The sequence below is a fragment of the Gossypium raimondii genome, chromosome 9 (genome assembly GCF_025698545.1).
Source record: "Gossypium raimondii isolate GPD5lz chromosome 9, ASM2569854v1, whole genome shotgun sequence".
NCBI classification, from domain to species: domain Eukaryota; kingdom Viridiplantae; phylum Streptophyta; class Magnoliopsida; order Malvales; family Malvaceae; genus Gossypium; species Gossypium raimondii.
Window position 1 is genome coordinate 36759808 of NC_068573.1, and position 17470 is coordinate 36777277.

The 17470-nt window shown below is 33.3% G+C and overlaps 2 protein-coding genes across 3 annotated transcripts; one reads left to right on the top strand and one right to left on the bottom strand.

Moving 5' to 3' along the window:
• Positions 1-4222: 4222 nt before the first annotated feature.
• Positions 4223-10892, top strand: LOC105799386 (ABC transporter G family member 13). 2 transcript variants are annotated; one of them, XM_012629913.2, is made up of 9 exons: positions 4223-4675; positions 6487-6566; positions 6725-7186; positions 7303-7425; positions 7819-7950; positions 8478-8762; positions 8886-9158; positions 9266-9373; positions 10040-10892. In XM_012629913.2, the coding sequence occupies exons 1-9, from the start codon at positions 4405-4407 to the stop codon at positions 10394-10396; spliced, it is 2091 nt and encodes a 696-aa protein (XP_012485367.1). In that variant the 5' UTR covers positions 4223-4404; the 3' UTR covers positions 10397-10892. The 2 variants fall into 2 exon arrangements, with proteins under 2 accessions (XP_012485367.1, XP_052476548.1); XM_052620588.1 differs by having other exon boundaries at positions 4611-4740.
• Positions 10893-13622: 2730 nt separating this feature from the next.
• On the bottom strand, positions 13623-17100 carry LOC105799387 (protein TRAUCO). The gene is made up of 2 exons (XM_012629914.2): positions 15932-17100; positions 13623-14061 (listed from the first exon to the last, which is right to left on the bottom strand). Exons 1-2 carry the CDS (start codon positions 17019-17021, stop codon positions 13796-13798), a joined length of 1356 nt encoding a protein of 451 aa, XP_012485368.1. The 5' UTR covers positions 17022-17100; the 3' UTR covers positions 13623-13795.
• Positions 17101-17470: the final 370 nt, after the last annotated feature.

A 17470-nucleotide genomic window follows, 5' to 3' on the forward strand; every position in this document is an offset into this window, starting at 1 on the left:
TATTTTTCAAACCCTACTGGAGGAGTATAAGAATTACATTGATATTATACCAAACAATTTTTCATATTAAGAATTAAGTTTAGGATAATTATTTGGTTGTGAAAATTTTAACTCTATAAGTGGGTTGAGATTTTACCACGTGTACTATTTATTTATTTTTATTTGTAAGTACTTAAGGACCCCATTGTGTAGTTGAAAATTTCCTACACTAATATATTAAATATTTATCCATAATTTTATTTATATTTATTTATCAGTTCATATTTGGTATACACTTCGTTTTATTTGCAATATATCCAATATTTTTACTATACGCTACAATCACATGTCACACTCTTAATTCTACTTGTGGTGTTTTTAGACTCCACTAGCGGTGTACCAAATAACTTTCTTCATTTATGTTATTTTTGTAACGCTCGAGATTATTCTACGTCGAAGATTTTGATTTTTTGTCGAAATTGATAATTTGAGTTGTTTCGGGAAGTTTAATAGAGATGTTTCAAGAACAGGTATTAAGTTGACTCTATAGTTTTTTTTATCAAGGGTAATAATTAGCATTTGTTATTAATTTGACTAATTTAAGAAAAATAGAATTTGAGGTATCGACTATTTTATAAGAAAATAAAAAAATTTGGTTCTTTCATGAGTAGTTTCAAGGATCTCCCTTTCCTCATTAGTATGAAGAGCTTTATAATTGACATTTGCAAGTCATTCTTCATCAGTGGTCCAAGCCAATTTAGACTTAGCAGTTCTTCATACTTTTGTGTCAATCATACATGGTTGCCATCTAGTAAGGATAGAGCGTCATGCTTTCTCATCAGTGGACTTGGTGAAAGCTTTCATCCTTACCTTCCAATAAGTATAGTTGGAACCCTCCAATATAGGGGACGAGCAATTGAAGATTTTTCCATATCTAACAATTAAAACCACTAGGAAACACCATTAGCTATGTTAAATGGGAGACTTTGATACCAAATGTAAAAACAGATAGTTGATAATTACCTAGAAAACATAATGTTGGAATGAAAGTGATGGCTATAATGACCACTAAAGGTGGAATGAGACAAGAATAGAGAAAACAAGAACACAACAAATTGTTTACGCGGCTCATTTTCCCTACACCTGCGAAGCTTGATTTAGTGAGAAAATTCATTATCTTCAATCTCAATACAGTAAGTGATTCAAGAACTATCACACTCTAGTATAGCAAGGTCACTTGTGTGCCTAAAGATCTAGATCACTCACCTCTAAGTTCTTCCTATAATAACTTAAGTCGTAAAACCAGGAAACAAACTTGTTTTACTCTCTTTATGCACTCACAAGAATACGTTACTCAATGAATAAATAAGTGCACTCAATACTTAGTACAAAACCTATGCAAGTTTCTCAAATATATGAGAGTTCTAAAACATGGTAATATACTAGATCAATTACAATCAATTCCACTATTAAACCATAGTTAAATTTGTAAGATACAATATAATAATAAAGACCAAAGTAAAGTGAACTGTTGGAGATATGTCTTCTCAGCTATCTCGATCCAATTTCCACAAACCAACAAAATTGCTTGTTTCGGTCTGATCTTTAAGATAAATTGCTTCAACTGAATTGATATTCATAGACAAACTTTCACACTTCCACAATATCAACATCATCCAAAGATTTTGTTTAAAAAATTATCAACTTTAAATATAGCAAGTAATAGAGTCTGCCACACTGTTAGACATAATGACAACTACCGTTGGCATTTCAATAACTACTTCAAAACTTGTCTCAACAAAAATCATGTTTGGTATCTATTTTCCTATAATTGAAACATAAATAATAAAATAAAATAATTCTTGTATTTATATGTACTCCAATCAATGTGAGAGATTTGATATTTAAATTTTTTGAAAAAATACTTTTCATTAATTATATTTAAAGTTAAAATTTCCTTGTTTTTTTTTTTTTCAACTTAAAAGCATTATTTTGTGAAAACAATTAAATATATATATATATATTAATATTACATATTTTTAGTTTTAATTTTTCAAAATTTATTTTAAAATTTTCAACCAATCATATATGCTTTAGCATTTTCTTGAAACCAAATAAAGCCTAAACTTTATAAATTATTTAAGAGATCAGAGGATACAAATACAATCAAAATTACAATAGAAACCATGCATATGGATAACTACAACTATAATCAACATTACAAAGCACAACTATACCGATAATTGATATATATATATATATATATAAATCTAGATTCCAATAAATTTGGATATAGCTCACACATAGTGAGACTGAAACCAAAATAAATATGAATTGTAAAGCCACAGACAATCTAAATAGGATGGGGCTCAATTTAAAATTTTAAAATTTTTAAGATTTCAACATTGTCATTGAATCAAGACCTCATTAATTAACTTTTAAAATTTTGAAAGAAATCAACTTTTATAATTAATAACTTTAACAAATAGAGATTTTTATTTTTTATTTTTTTTACCATATGAGTCTAGTCTTGTTTAGGTCAGGCATGATATTCAAGTAAAGTCTTTCTAACAATAACGACTCCAAAATTCGAAAAAAGAAAAATCAAACTTGTGTTTTCTCCGTGCAAATTCATTTTTCCCCTTTTTCTTATTTTTTGACTTCTTTTTAAAATTTCTTTGAGTCTAAAGATTTCCAAAACATTTAGAAGACTGGGTTCAACCAGTTTTTCCACTTATTTTGTGTTTGAAAATAAATAAATAATTTTATTTTTCTTAAATTCTAATATTAAGATAAAAAACAATTAAAATTTATAACAAAAACTGAAAATGATAGAATTGAAATAAAAGTAAAGTTTAATTTTAACTATAATGATAAATTCGGCCTAAAATAAAATTGCAAATTAGACCCTAAAAGTCACAAGTCATTTCTCAATAATCATAAAGCAATATTCCATAGATAATGGCTACCTATATATAGTTTTAGGAAACAAAATCACTTTTTGTTTAAATTTTCTTGAAAAATAAAAATATATATTAAAAATTGTTTGATTGATTTTCTTTTGGAATCATGTTTAAAACACTTTTTAGAATGGGTGAAAATTAAAAACAATAAAAAATATTTTCATTGTTTTTACTAAAATGCTTCGTAGAATTGAAAATATTGAAAACTTTAAATGAATTAGCATTCATTCAAACTCATATAAATATAAAATATTTTTCAATTATTTTAAATGTAAAATTTCTTACACCAGTTCAAATTCATATAAATGTAAAAATTCTTTTAGGGTAAACTACATTGGGTTTCTTTTTTAGTCATTGAAATGTGAAATGTTATAAAATGGTATTTCAACTATTCGATTTTTTTCATCTAATGGAAAGTTGGTGTGGTAGCTTTTAAGATTGACATAATAACAACTTTAACCCCCAACATTTATACATTACGCCAATTTAGTCTTGATTCAAAAAAATTTAACTCTCAACATTTATACATTGTGAAATTTAATCCTTTTGCAGTTTTGTCTTTCTTTATGGCCCTTTCATGTATTCTCCCTGCATATGATTCAATGAAAAAGAAACAATACAACCAATTCAATTGCTAGAAAATGAAAAATAACCACTTTGCTAGTTCAATCCAGTTGTAAATCTATTAACTTAAAAAAAAAATTGAGTTTTTACTTCATCAATGACGGTCAGCTTAAGCTAACAAAAACTAAATTAACTATCATTGAGAGGTATCAAGCTCTTAGTCATTTGAAGGATAAGGAAAACAATGCATTTCATAATTATTTATTTTGGTAACAAATGGGTTTTTTTTAAAATAGTTTTAATTTTATTTCTAATTTGCATATTGTGTATTAAATTATATTTCATATAAAAAGGATAAAATTAAGTAATATATAAATATTAAAGGTTAAATTTTTAAAATTAAGACCAAATTAACATAATACATAAATATTGAAAGCTAAATTTATTGTTATGTCAATTTTAAAAGTTCGCCTCATTTTGTGTTAATCATTTAACAATAAGTAATTAAAAAGAAAAAGAAAATCAAATTAAATAAAAAGAATTTAAAGTTGAATAAATAGCAGTGTAGTTTACCTATTTTTTATTTTATTTCTCATGTTTTTATTAAAAAAGTAAATATCTAACATAAAAAGTGATATTTAACTTCTTACTATTCAATTCACCAAGACCTACATTGATGTTGTAACCAGTTATTCTCCGTAACCCTAAGAGGTTTGGTGACAAACCTACTTTTCCGAACTAACTTCCTCACAGTCGCAAGTGCCATGTAGCTGTTCCTTTCTGACACTTTCTTTCACTATATATAACTAAGCATACTGTCTACACAAAAGCAACACTTATTATTTGCTTTGTTTGCATTGCTTTGCTTTCATCTTATTTTTTGTTTCTGTTTGATTTGATGGGTGACGTGGAGATAGAGGAGGTGAACGGCGGTGTTAATGGAGGTGCAGAAGTGCAGCAGGGTGAGGAAGGGTTGGGGAGAGGGAGAGGGGAAGGAAATAGGATGTACTTGGTGTGGGAAGAACTGACGGTGGCGCTGCCCAACTTTGGGAATGGACCGACCAGGAGATTGCTGGATGGAGTAACAGGGTGCGCTCAACCTGGTAGAATCATGGCCATCATGGGTCCTTCTGGCTCTGGCAAATCCACTTTACTCGATGCCTTAGCAGGTTTGCCCCTCCATCCATCCCCCAACTTAACCACCACAATCCTCAATATTATGGCTGCATTTATGGTAACTTTTGCACATCTGTATATTGTTTTTGATCTTTTGGTTTCATCGCATGCATGTAACCCAACTCCATTCAACCTTTTGCAAGCAACTAATTAAACCAACAATCATCCTTTTTATGTCTTGATAAATCCATTTTGAGTGGTAAACATGATAATATCATATGAATATATATAAAGAAGAGAATCTCAAATACATGATATTTTCTGTTGGATTATACTATATATGGTATAAAAACTCTTAAAAGGAAAAGAAAAAAAAAAGTACGGGCTTACAGATCTTAAGCCTTTCTTCTTCTTCCAAATTTATAAGCAGCATTTGGTGCTGTCATAAAATATTTATTTCATATCTTCTGTTTATACAATTTAGTCTAAAAAGAGGCTTACATCTCTTTTCAAAGTTGATGATTTTATCCATACTTGAACTTCAAAATCTCTTTCCAGTAAGATTTAGATGTTATTTAAAGATTCAACTCTAGATACAATGGGAGTCAAAAAATGATAGGAAGGTTAAAAAAAAGAGTTCTTTATGCCCAAGAATCCTTCTATTTAATCTTTTTGTGCTTGAAAAGTTAAACCGCCATAATTGGCGGCGGTTGCCGTCTTCCGCCTCACATGTTAGCCGTGTCTTGACCAAATTGAAATATATTTATGTCGTCACCGATGTACGTAGATATTGTCCCATATACGTGGGAAGACATGAGGTATGTTAGGTGTCGATATCATATTAATATAGGAGAAATGAATTATTACCACAATTAGCACAACCATCCATACCATAACAGATTAGATATTCATGTTAATGATACCCACTCTTACTCCATTTATATCTTTCCACTTTTAGAAGAGATTAGGATGAATCTTTAAATTATGTTTTCATTATATTGTCTGACTATCGAAATTAATTTTTTATTACTAAAATCATTAATTTAACTAAGTCAAAATCTTATATGGTGAAGATTTTTTGTTTTGATATTTTAATTACCTTCTCTTTTGTTTTCATTTTAATTTGATTGATACAACTATAATGATCAGATTATAATTAAAATGAATATAATAAAATCCGACACAACCTAAATAGCTGGGGTGATATTTGACCAACGATTTTGATTCTGATTTCAAAACCAAGGAAAGAGAGAGAATAAAATGGGTGGAAGTACAAGTTAGAAGATGGAATTAAATTGCGGAAAGGGTCATAAATGGGCTGTCCAATCTACCCAATGGTAGAATACGGTCAATACTGCTAATTCCTACTTTTATCTGCATCATTCAATGATGCCTTAGTTTACTCAACCCAAAAAACGAAAAAGAAGTGGTTGCTTGCTGCAGGGCAGGCTACAATCTTTAAGTCTAAATGTCAGTAACAATACACCACCACATCAATTTACTCGCCTTGGGGAGAATAATTGATTTTCATGATTATCAATTAATTCAACCAACTTAGCCCCACTCAATTTAATTGGTTTAACTTTATTTTTTTAATTTAAATTTTATTTATTGTATATACTTATTATAAATATATCTAAAGATAATATATATTAAAGTATGTTAATATCATGTAATAGTAAAAATTGTATCATCCCATGACCATGCATGCGTGCGGTGCATTCATGTTCTCCGTCTCATCTCCAACTAATCATCACAATTGAAGCATAACTATTATTAACCTACATTTGCATGCATTCTATGAGTTCCCAGGCATTTGCAAGCTAATGTTGAACACCAACAAAAATCTTTGAAATTTATGCAGGTAGACTATCTGGAAACGTTGTCATGACTGGAAATGTTCTTCTTAATGGGAAGAAGAAGAGGCTAGACTACGGTAGTTTCGTAAGTACCGTCAACATATTACTTTTAACTCAACATTAAAATCCTAATAGCAACTTTATATGTGACTAAGAAATTGAATTGGCCCCAGAAAATTTGGGATTCCAATTATGCATATGGCGTGGCTCTTCAATAAAGACTTATCTATTTTGAAATTTCAGGCTTATGTAACTCAAGAGGACATACTTTTGGGAACTCTAACTGTAAGAGAAACCATAACTTACTCAGCTCAATTGAGGCTCCCATCATCACTGACCAGACAAGATATTGATGGCATCGTGGAGGGAACAATCACAGAAATGGGTCTCCAGGAGTGTGCTGACCGGCTTATTGGAAACTGGCACCTACGGGGTATAAGTGGTGGGGAGAAGAAACGGCTAAGCATTGCACTTGAAATCCTCACAAGGCCCCATCTCTTGTTCCTTGATGAACCTACGAGTGGCCTAGACAGCGCCTCAGCATTTTTTGTGATACAAACTCTTAGGAATGTTGGCCGTGATGGCAGAACTATCATCTCTGCAATCCATCAGCCAAGTAGTGAAGTTTTCTCACTTTTTGATGACCTGTTTTTACTATCCGGTGGAGAACAGGTTTATTTTGGGGAGGCAAAAATGGCTGCAAAGGTTTATCTTGACAATCTCATCAAACTTGTTCATAGATAATAGTGTTTCATCACATTAAGCATATAAATTTGAAAATAAATTTGTTCATTTCTACTTACAAAATTTGATTTTTGCAGTTCTTTGCTGAAGTAGGATTTCCATGTCCAAGTCGAAGAAATCCATCAGACCACTTCCTTCGTTGCATAAATTCAGATTTTGACATTGTTGCAGAGGCTCTGAAGGGATCTAACAGAATAACTGTATGCATTTCAATTTTCACATTCCAAAGGAATAACAACATAGTAATTTTCCCATGTAGCAGTCACTTAGTTTCCTTACATTTTTATGATTTTCCCTGGATTTTACATGCAAAAAATAAAATCTGAAGCAGGGTATCACAGTTTTCTGAAATAATTTCATATTCTAAACAAGGAACAGTAATGTTATAAATAACTGTCCGAGTCCATACAAAAACCCTGTATCATAATTAACTGTTATTATCTTAGAAACTTGATTTTTTTTTTCCAATCAATGTTTTCATTATAAGCCAAATAGATTTTCAATAGAAAACATGGTTCTAAATCTAATCATTTAAAACTGATTATGCAGCAAACTTAAATTAGTTTTATAAGTTTTCCATTTATGAACTGCAGGAACTTCAAAATACATTAGATCCTTTGGCAAACCTACCAACAGCACAGATAAAAACATTGCTCGTTAAGAAATACAGAAGCTCAGATTATGCGGCAAAGGCAAGAGCAAGAATTCGAGAAATTTCAGGCATTGTAAGCATTTCAAACTTAGTCATGAAACATCATCTAACATGTACAAGTTTTTCCCATCTGCCCATCTACCTACATCCTTCGGATTTGTTAGCCAGCACGAGTTCTAACATTTAGTTTAATTAAAATGCAAGTCAATTTATCTCACTTTTTTTAATTGATTTACCTATGCCACTGATTTTAGTGAATTATTATTAGATATTATATTGGAAGGCACTGTTATACAAGATCTGACAGCCTCAGTTAAACAAACAGATGAACATGAGTTTCCTTCCTCAGAAAGCCTATGGTTTACAACTCTTCATTTTTCTTGAAATATCCGTGCCTAACACTTGTATCCAACATGCATTTGGGCATGGGTTTGAGAGTACAATCCTTCAGATATTTTGAAAAACACAGAAAATTTTGAACATACCCATGTCTAATACATAACTAAATCCGACACCCTCATCTGAGTAACATAGGGCTTAAATATGTCAAGTAGCTCATACACCAAACATTTCCTTATCTTTTACTTATTTGCATTTCAGGAGGGACTCGTTATTGAGAAAAAACACAGTGGTGAAGCAAAATGGTTGACTCAACTATCAACTTTGACGAATAGGTCCTTCGTAAACATGTCAAGAGATTTGGGGTATTACTGGTTAAGGATAGCAATCTACGTGGCTTTATCTATTTGTGTTGGCTCTATTTTCTTCGATGTTGGAACAAACTACAATTCAATCTTAGCTCGTGGGGCCTGTGGCGGTTTCATATCAGGTTTCATGACATTCATGTCCATAGGAGGCTTCCCATCCTTCATTGAAGAACTCAAGGTAAGTAATCTCATCTCTGGTTAAGGGATGATGAACTTAACCAAATATTTTCTAGGCAAACTGAAACTAATGATGCTAGGCTTTCAATAACTATTTTTGTCTCTGCTTGGTGCTATAACATAGGTTTTTTATCGGGAAAGGCGCAATGGACATTATGGGGTTGCTGTTTATATACTATCAAATTTCCTCTCTTCATTTCCATTCTTGACTGTGATGTCCCTTTCTACAGCAGCAATTACCTATTACATGGTGAAATTTCATCCTGGAATTTCACATTTCATGTATGTCTCACTAGATCTTATTAGCTCCATTGCAACTGTAGAGAGCTGCATGATGATGATAGCATCACTAGTTCCCAACTTCATGATGGGAGTCATAATTGGAGCTGGTTATATAGTAAGAACTGTTACTTTGAGAAATTTTTAGTGCTCCTTCGTTAATGTCTTAAAAAGTATTTCATATTGTTTTCACTTCTCAGTAAAGTTTTTTCTTTTTGTACACAGGGTTTGCTAATGATGACAGCCGGGTATTTCAGATTGCTGCCAGATCTCCCTAAGATATTCTGGCGTTACCCTGTTTCATATATCAACTATGGTGCATGGGCATTGCAGGTAATTACTATTGGTGTCCCTTGCTTTGAATGTCTAAAAGACTAGATCTACGAAAACCTCAATACGTATTTTAATTTAGTTTCAAACAAGAAAACAAGACTAAGGACAAAACAGATTCCCACATGGACAATGAACATTATTAACTTTTAGACCAATAAATGAATTTCACTGAGCAAAGATTAACAGACGACATGAAACATGAGAAAAAGCCTGCTCAATAATAGCACAAGTCAAGACTATTCTACTATTAATCTTCAAAAGAAAATTTATGCTATTCGATGTTTCTTTTGATGTCTAGGGCATGAAACAAGTGGTAATTTGATACTTTTTGTTGACTCAAAAGGGAACCTAACTGGATTAGCTGCTGATTCAATACCTCAAATCCTGTTAAAATACATAACTTTTTTTTCTTGGAGCTTATTTTCACTACTTCAAAGGAGAAAACTTTCTAGAAAAGTAGTTGGATGTTGCAAGTAATTTTCCTCTTGAATCTCAAATTGAAGTCTTCTATGTTAAAAAAAAAAAAAGCTTACCTTTGTAAGCCAATCTAACAGTGTACAAGAGTTAAAATTATGCATAGGAAATACAGCATAACACTTAGAGATCGAATGCAACAATGTCCCAACAAAACAATTTTGAATTGACTCTGTTAAATGGAGAATGTAGGGAGCATACAAGAATGATATGGTTGGGCTTGAGTTTGATGGCTTCATACCTGGTGGTCCAAAACTGAAAGGTGATGTCGTCCTCACATCCATGCTAGGCATCCATCTGGATCATTCAAAGTGGTGGGACTTAGCAGCTGTTATAATGATTTTGATAGCTTATAGATTACTTTTCTTCATCATTCTCAAGTTCAAGGAGAGAGTCTCACCATTGTTTCGAACTCTTTATACATGGCGAACATTGCAGCACATGAAAAAACGACCTTCTTTTAGGAAAACATCAGCCTTCCCATCCAAGAGGCACCAAGTTCTACATTCACTGTCTTCTCAAGAGGGTCTAAACTCTCCAATTCACTAGAAGCAACAAATCATGAGTACTATAGTAATGCTCTTACTGGAATTTGATTACAGAAACAAAGGGAAAGAGATTATAGTAGAATTACATATGGAATTACCTGTATCAGCTTTATTTTTCAAGTGCTTCTAATATCTGCGGACTGTTCTGGCATTAATGGCAAGAGAGCTTCCCATCACCCAAGAATGGTTTGTTTATGGTCCTCCCTAGCAATGGCAATGAAGAGCAGAAACCTGATTTCTGTTGTTGCAACCAGTGCTTTGAAGTAACCAGATATGATAAACAGGTACAGAAAATATCCCATTGTTCTTCGTAGATAATTTCATCTGCCAAATGTTTGTAGCAGATGCCTCCTACATTATACAATGTCATAACATCTAATGATACCATTATATTTGTACGTAATATTATATTGTAGTTCTTTCTTCTTTTCCAGCGCTAAAAAAATGTAGGTTTGAAATCCCCGAGATGGATTAAATCAGATTCTGTTACAGTTATACATCTCAGAATTCATATAAGTATTTTCCAGGTGATAGAATATCTTACAGGCAACATCCATGATCCTTCTTCTGCACCACATTTGACAATTATAAAAAATTCTTCAAGTAATGCACTAAGTGCCACAAAACCTGAAGTTAAGACAAGCAATTACTTGGATTACATAGATTACACTTGAGCATGGTATCTGGATCCTAAGCCCAACTTGCAGCATTTTGGCAAACTCACCTCGTCAGTTTTTGATGCTAGAGAGCTTCCTCAATTTCAACCAATTTTCTTCACTTTGATTAATAGGCGAAAAACCAGAAGACATAAATCAGGAGAGATAATATGTTTATCCAAAATATCAAACACTCTACGTGTTTAGTATAATGATTTCTCAAACAATTAGAAAAGCATTAAAAAGAAACACCACCCTCAAACATTGCAAGATTGAGTGCAGGGATTTGAGTACCTTCAATAACGCAGTAATTGAGGAATTGCTTTGTTATTTTCTACATTATCACGTCTATATTTGTTCCAACAAGTCAACCAACCCCTCAGAACACCATTTCCTGCCTAGAATCCACAAAAACAACGATGGTTAAGGTCCTTTGAATGCAGTGATGCTTTTCTATAACCGTCGAAATTTCATAAATGTGTAGTCATTAACATCACTCCAGCTCAACATGCCCTGTTCCTTTACCCAATTTAAAATACAGACATCTATACTGTTCAAATTTTCAATACCACTCCCATAGAGAGAAAAAGGAAATAGTGCACAAGCCTTACGACAATAAAAGAATCATCCAAGACTGACAAGATGGAATTAAGCATATATCTCGACTATTTCACTAAGTGAAACAAGATTTAAAACAAAAATCATCATGAAACCTTTTTCAAGAAATAATGATTAAAATCATATGGTAAACATAGGAAAATAATAATAAAAGATGATACTTTACATCACAAGCATTGAGGTTATATATAATATTGGAGTCATCTATTTTGTGCAATAATTTTTTAACTTGGAGACTATCCTATACCACTATCATGCATGGATGCCCAAACATTCCCCAAAATTTCAAAGGAGGCAGTACTTCTATATCCTCCTGTTCTGAAATCCAAAATCCTCGAAAGGTTAGAACTTGAAACTTTCAGCTTCAAGGTCTCAAGTTTGAGTTCTGGGAAGGAGCTTTTGAAAATTGAGGAAGCAGATTCTCAGCTCTTTTAATGGGAAAAATATTAAATTGAATCTGTTCGAGTATATATGTGTATATATAACACAAAGCAGAAAACAAGAGAAGACAACAAAGAAACTAGATATGTAACTTCAAGTTGAATATATTCAACAAATCAGAATACATGTGAATTGGGTACACAGCATGATAGCATTTGATCTCTTACTTTACCAGTTATATTTAATGACTAGCATCAAAATGAAAGGCAGAATTAGAAACAAATAGTCACTCAGATGGAAGATCATTTGGCTGATTCAAACAGAAAGTCCTTGAATTTCTTAATTCCACCCTTCTCAATTCATCCCACTTCCACATTTTTAAAAATAAGCAAATAGCTTCACAGCCAAAACTGCTTCCTCTATATTTGGAAACAAAACAAAAAAGCAAGCAACTTATTATAGAATTTCACCAAAAGTAATATGGCTAAACTCATCATTTCAAGAGTAGTTAAACTATCAAACCACTTCCTATTCGAAGTCCTATTACCAATAGATTTGGAATTCAGAAAACAAGAGCAAGCAGCTTATTATAGAATTTCACTAAAGGCAATGTGGCCAACCTCATCAATTTTTTTAATGCCAGTGGAATTTATATCATTTTACTATTTAATTTGAAATCAGAATTTACCTGTCAGGTGACTGTTCCAATAATTGCAGTCACCAGGAATTCCTTCCATCCTCCTAGGAACTGCAAAAGGTTTGCAAGCAAAAGCCACAGATTAGATTTCAATGTTTTAGAAGGATGAACAGTCCGCCTCACAAGCTACATAGTTGCTACCATTTCATTTTGTTAAGATTTGTATAATTCCCTCCTGCTGCAAAAAATCTGCTTTACTCAGTTTACAGAAGAAAAACACAGAACTTCCATTCTACTAATAGAAAAGGGTCAAAATGATAAAATCAGGTCCAATTTAGAAACTCTAAATTAAAAGACTGCAAGCCAAAAGAAAATTTTCAGTGGCAGATACAAGTCATAATCTCTGATTTGCTGGGTCCTGTCTGAAAAAAGTACAAATTGCAAAATTAAGAATACCACAGTACATCCATGCAATTAGCATAAGGAACTAAATAAAATAATTTTTAAAAATTAAAAAAAAATGCATTCAGAATAACAAAAAGGCCATAAGCGTAGCAAACAAGAACTTTATTCAAGAATCATATCAAGATATACGAGCGAGACAAAAGTAAAATAAAATGACAACTAAGACTGTAAGACATGGATCAGCTTAGCAGGAAATCAATCTTTCTCTCATCTTTGAAGAAATGTCAAAGTCTACAGAAATAGTCAGTCAACTTAGCAGTCCCTAATTTTCAAGAGTAAATAATTAAAATTACAATATAAAACAGTTCCTCAAATTAGCATAACGAACTAAATAAATAAATAAGCATTCAAAATAGCAAAAAGGTCATAAGCATAGCAGACAAGAACTTTATTCAAGAATCATATCAAGATATGCGAGCGAGACAAAAGTAAAATAAAATGACAACTAAGACTGTAAGACATGGATCAGCTTAGCAGGAAATCAATCTTTCTCTCATCTTTAAAGAAATGTCAAAGTTTACAGAAGTAGTCAATCAACTTAGCAGACCTAATTTTCAAGAGTAAATAATTAAAATTACAATATAAAACAGTCCCTCAAATTAGCAGGGGTTTTATAATGATGTTAGTCTCTGCTTCAAGCTCGCTATTGTTTCTTCTCACTGGCTACACCATTTTCCACTTGGTTGTCAAACCCATGATAAGGAACTTCAACCATGGGCCTGGGAAGCGAACGTCCTCCTAATTCCTCCGGGAAGCATTCAAAGTCAGGGCCGAAATTGAACTTCACGACACAGTTTGGTTGATTTGGAAGGGTATACATTGAAGCAGCAGGATAGTAACGACCACCAAACAAATCCTTGAAAGCAACTCCTTGGCATACCCCATTTTTGAAAAATGAAATTTCACTTCCTGCAAGGAAGTCAACATTTATCAACCATAAATTATGAATATTCAAGCATAGCATATGAAAAGCAGCATTTCCTGCTAGTTGTAAATAATCTAAACAAGTCCACATCAAACACAGAATAAATTGTTGTTTCAGTAGCAAACTAGTTATATGCCTCAATTGCATTTCAACCATAAAAGTTAGGATTCACTGCTAGTTTAAAGAGTCTTTCCAATGGCCTGCCTAAACAGGTTATGTAAGTTAAAAACTGCACAATATAGTCACAACATGCCAGATTTCCACTAAGACCCCAAGTTTGAACTTAAAAAACCAATTTTTTATACAATGCTCTAAATATTACAGTGACAAGGTTTAACAGGCAAAAAATAGTACAACCACTATGACAGGTTCAGGTAGCTTCAGGTTAGACTTTCTAATTAATATTTCAAGTTTACCCATTATGGCCTACCTTACTGTAGAAAAGGGGCCAAAAGGAGAGAACCTACCACCCCATGCAATGACCATACAGAGAGTCAAAATATTTTAACCAAAATCATGCAACAGAGTTCATTGCATTCTGAAGAATTTCTTGTTCAAATCTTCCACATGATTTATGATAGGGTGGGATACTGAGAAGTCCAACTGAATCATATAAATACAAGCCAGAAAATTGCTGCCCAAACTTCCATACGTCACTACTCAGAAACCTGCTAAAAGGACAAATCTTGCTATATCTTTTCAATATAGCAAAGGCCTAACTTACAGTTTGTTCAAATCTCAGGGTTCATTGTGATCTTATAAGACATTTTGCTCAATTTTCCACATGATTTATTTCATGGTGGGATACTGCAAAATCCAACACAATCATCTAAATACAAGCCTTAAAATTGCATTGTACAAAGCTTCTATGTCACTTCTCACGGTACAGCTCAAAGGACTCATGTCTTGTTATATCTTTCATACCAAGCAAAGGCCTACAGTTTGTTCACTGGATGACTAATGAATATTGGTTAATGAGAACAGGATCAAAGCATGTTGTCAACAGCCCACTTTGAAACATTAAAGATCACGGAGAAAACAAGTGAAACACAGGAAATGACGGAAGAGTGGCTTAATTAGACAAATTTGAACATAACGTGTAAGGTTTAACCAAATTTTAACAACTCAAAGTAACTGATTTATTATCTAATCATTATCTCCTCCTTGCACCCTTTGAGAAATCAATGAAACCATAACCAAGAACTGCCATGTAGACTAAAAGAAACTCAGGAGAGTAAACCATCAATTTAATCACCATTACCAATAAAACCTTGAATAAGAAAAAGACTTTTATAACAGTCCTGTGCCACAAACATCTAATAACAATTGACAGTCCTTACACTAATTTCTACAATTGATTAGAAATGTATCTTGGGTCTTTAACATACTCAACATGTCATTGATCAGATCAACATTACAGAAACTATCCACTTTAAGGCAACCAGAGTAGTGCCGATTAAAGCAAATTGTAAAGAAACCAAATTCAAAACCATGAGCACAATCAATCAAAAAGGACAAGGGGTAGAATCAATAATTAACAGACGCATGAAAGCATTTTTTTTCCTGAATTCTTTAAAACACCAAAAATTGAAAGTGCCGTCTTAGAAGATGTAGTGAGTTTGATTTATTTCTATTAAAGGCCACCGCTAAATTCAAAACATGCAAGTCACCACTTCTTTTCTGCAAGTACAATGGTGCTTTCTCTTCTAAGACATTATCAAACTAAAGCTTACATGGCAACAGTAAAAGGTATGGTAAAGAAATCACATAAAATCAGCATAAAAATCCATTCCAATCTATCCATGTTCAATGCACAAAGAACAAGCTTTAGTCAGAATTGCAGTAGAAACTTACCAGGCACCACTTTAGGTGGCTCCTCTTTTGCATCAGGGGCACGCACGTATCTCTGGCCTTTATACCAGACAAGATGAGGAGGCTTGGGAGCATATGATCCACCTTCTGGTAAATTTATATAAAACCCAATAACATCTCCTTCTTTATACCCTTCTTCCCCATACTTCTCTCTCAAAGCTTTGTGCACCTTACTCCCATCAATATCTCTATATCCAAAGCTATTACCATCATACCCTACAGGCGCTTGCAAGTCACCTTTATCAGTAGACCACCCGAGCCGTGTATGCCCCGTCTCCCCCAACTTCACCACCTTGATTTCAAAGTACCAAGCTCCCTCCACCACCCCTCTTGTGGCTCTAACCATTCTATACCCCTTTGTGCTCCCTGCACTCATCCTATCCTCAGTTAATTCCACCTTTTCAGCTTTATAAACTTTGGAAAGACATATTTTCATATCAGGAGTATCGTCCCCTTTGTCTGGGAACCTCGGAACAGGGGTGATCAAAACTGTGTCTTCCCCATTCCCACCATTCTGATTATTCACTTTGCTCTTCTTTTTCCCTTTCCTTGACGTTTTCGACACCCAAACATTATTGTTCTTCTTCTTAGACTTCTTTGTTGTCTTCGCTTTGGTTGCAGGGGAAGGATTTGATGGGACATCGCCGTTATTGTTGTTGTTTTCGACGGCAGCGGCGGAGGGGTTATCATCGTTGATTGTGGAGACTGAATTAGGGCACTGGGGAGGAGTAGTTAAGGAGGAGAGCTGTTTTTGCTTTTTGGGTAGAGGTTCTTCGTCGTCCTCCTCGAATTCGTCGTAGTTTCGGGGAGCTTTAAGTGGGTTTTGGGTGTCATCGGAAGCCGTCGTGGTGGTGGTCGTGGGATCTTCTTCAGAGAGAGAATCCGAGGAAGCCGCGGGAAGCTGGGTGGTTTGGGGTTTGCCAGTGCTAATGCCGTTTGGGGTTTCGATGTCCTTAATGGGTACGGCGTCGTCGTGGAGCAGAGTATCATTTGGAGGTGGTGCGGCGGCGATGGTGGAAGGCGGTGGTTGGTCGTGGCATTCGTGTTTATAAGTGGGTTGGAGTGAGTCCATTGAATTGAAGTAGAGATTTCGTGGGGGAAACTTCGGTTTCTGATTTGGATTTGTTGTGGGAAATATGAAAAGCTTTGAAGGAAGGAAGATATGCAAAAAATTTGGCTGAGAAACTGGGCTTTTACTTTCGGCCTTTTGGGCAGTCAAGATCAGCACTCGAGCTTTTCTTCCACTTTCGCATGGATTTTGTGGGTTTCAACTTTTTTTTTTAGTCTAGATTGTTAGTGGAATTTTTCTAAATCAAGTTATAAATTTGTCTCATATTCTTAGTGATAAATGTGGTTTCTTTTTTTAAATTACTTAGAGAAATAAATTGTTTTTATTAATAAAAAATAAAATACGGACACACTTTTTAAAAAATAATTTATACCAAAAGGAGTTTTTTTATATGTTACTTTTTTAATTAGATGGTTAAATGTTTTTTTTTTTTGGTAATAGAATATAAATCA

What these genes read in the sequence shown, in the direction of transcription:
- LOC105799386 (XM_012629913.2), top strand. Translation starts at nt 4,405, where the DNA reads ATGGGTGACGTGGAGATAGAGGAGGTGAACGGCGGTGTTAATGGAGGT. An exon ending in AGGCAAAAATGGCTGCAAAG is followed by an intron (nt 7,187 to 7,302) that starts GTTTATCTTGAC and finishes TGATTTTTGCAG; the next exon opens with TTCTTTGCTGAAGTAGGATT. An exon ending in CCTTCATTGAAGAACTCAAG is followed by an intron (nt 8,763 to 8,885) that starts GTAAGTAATCTC and finishes GCTATAACATAG; the next exon opens with GTTTTTTATCGGGAAAGGCG.
- LOC105799387 (XM_012629914.2), bottom strand. Translation starts at nt 17,021, where the DNA reads ATGGACTCACTCCAACCCACTTATAAACACGAATGCCACGACCAACCA. An exon ending in GCCACCTAAAGTGGTGCCTG is followed by an intron (nt 14,062 to 15,931) that starts GTAAGTTTCTAC and finishes ACTTCCTTGCAG; the next exon opens with GAAGTGAAATTTCATTTTTC.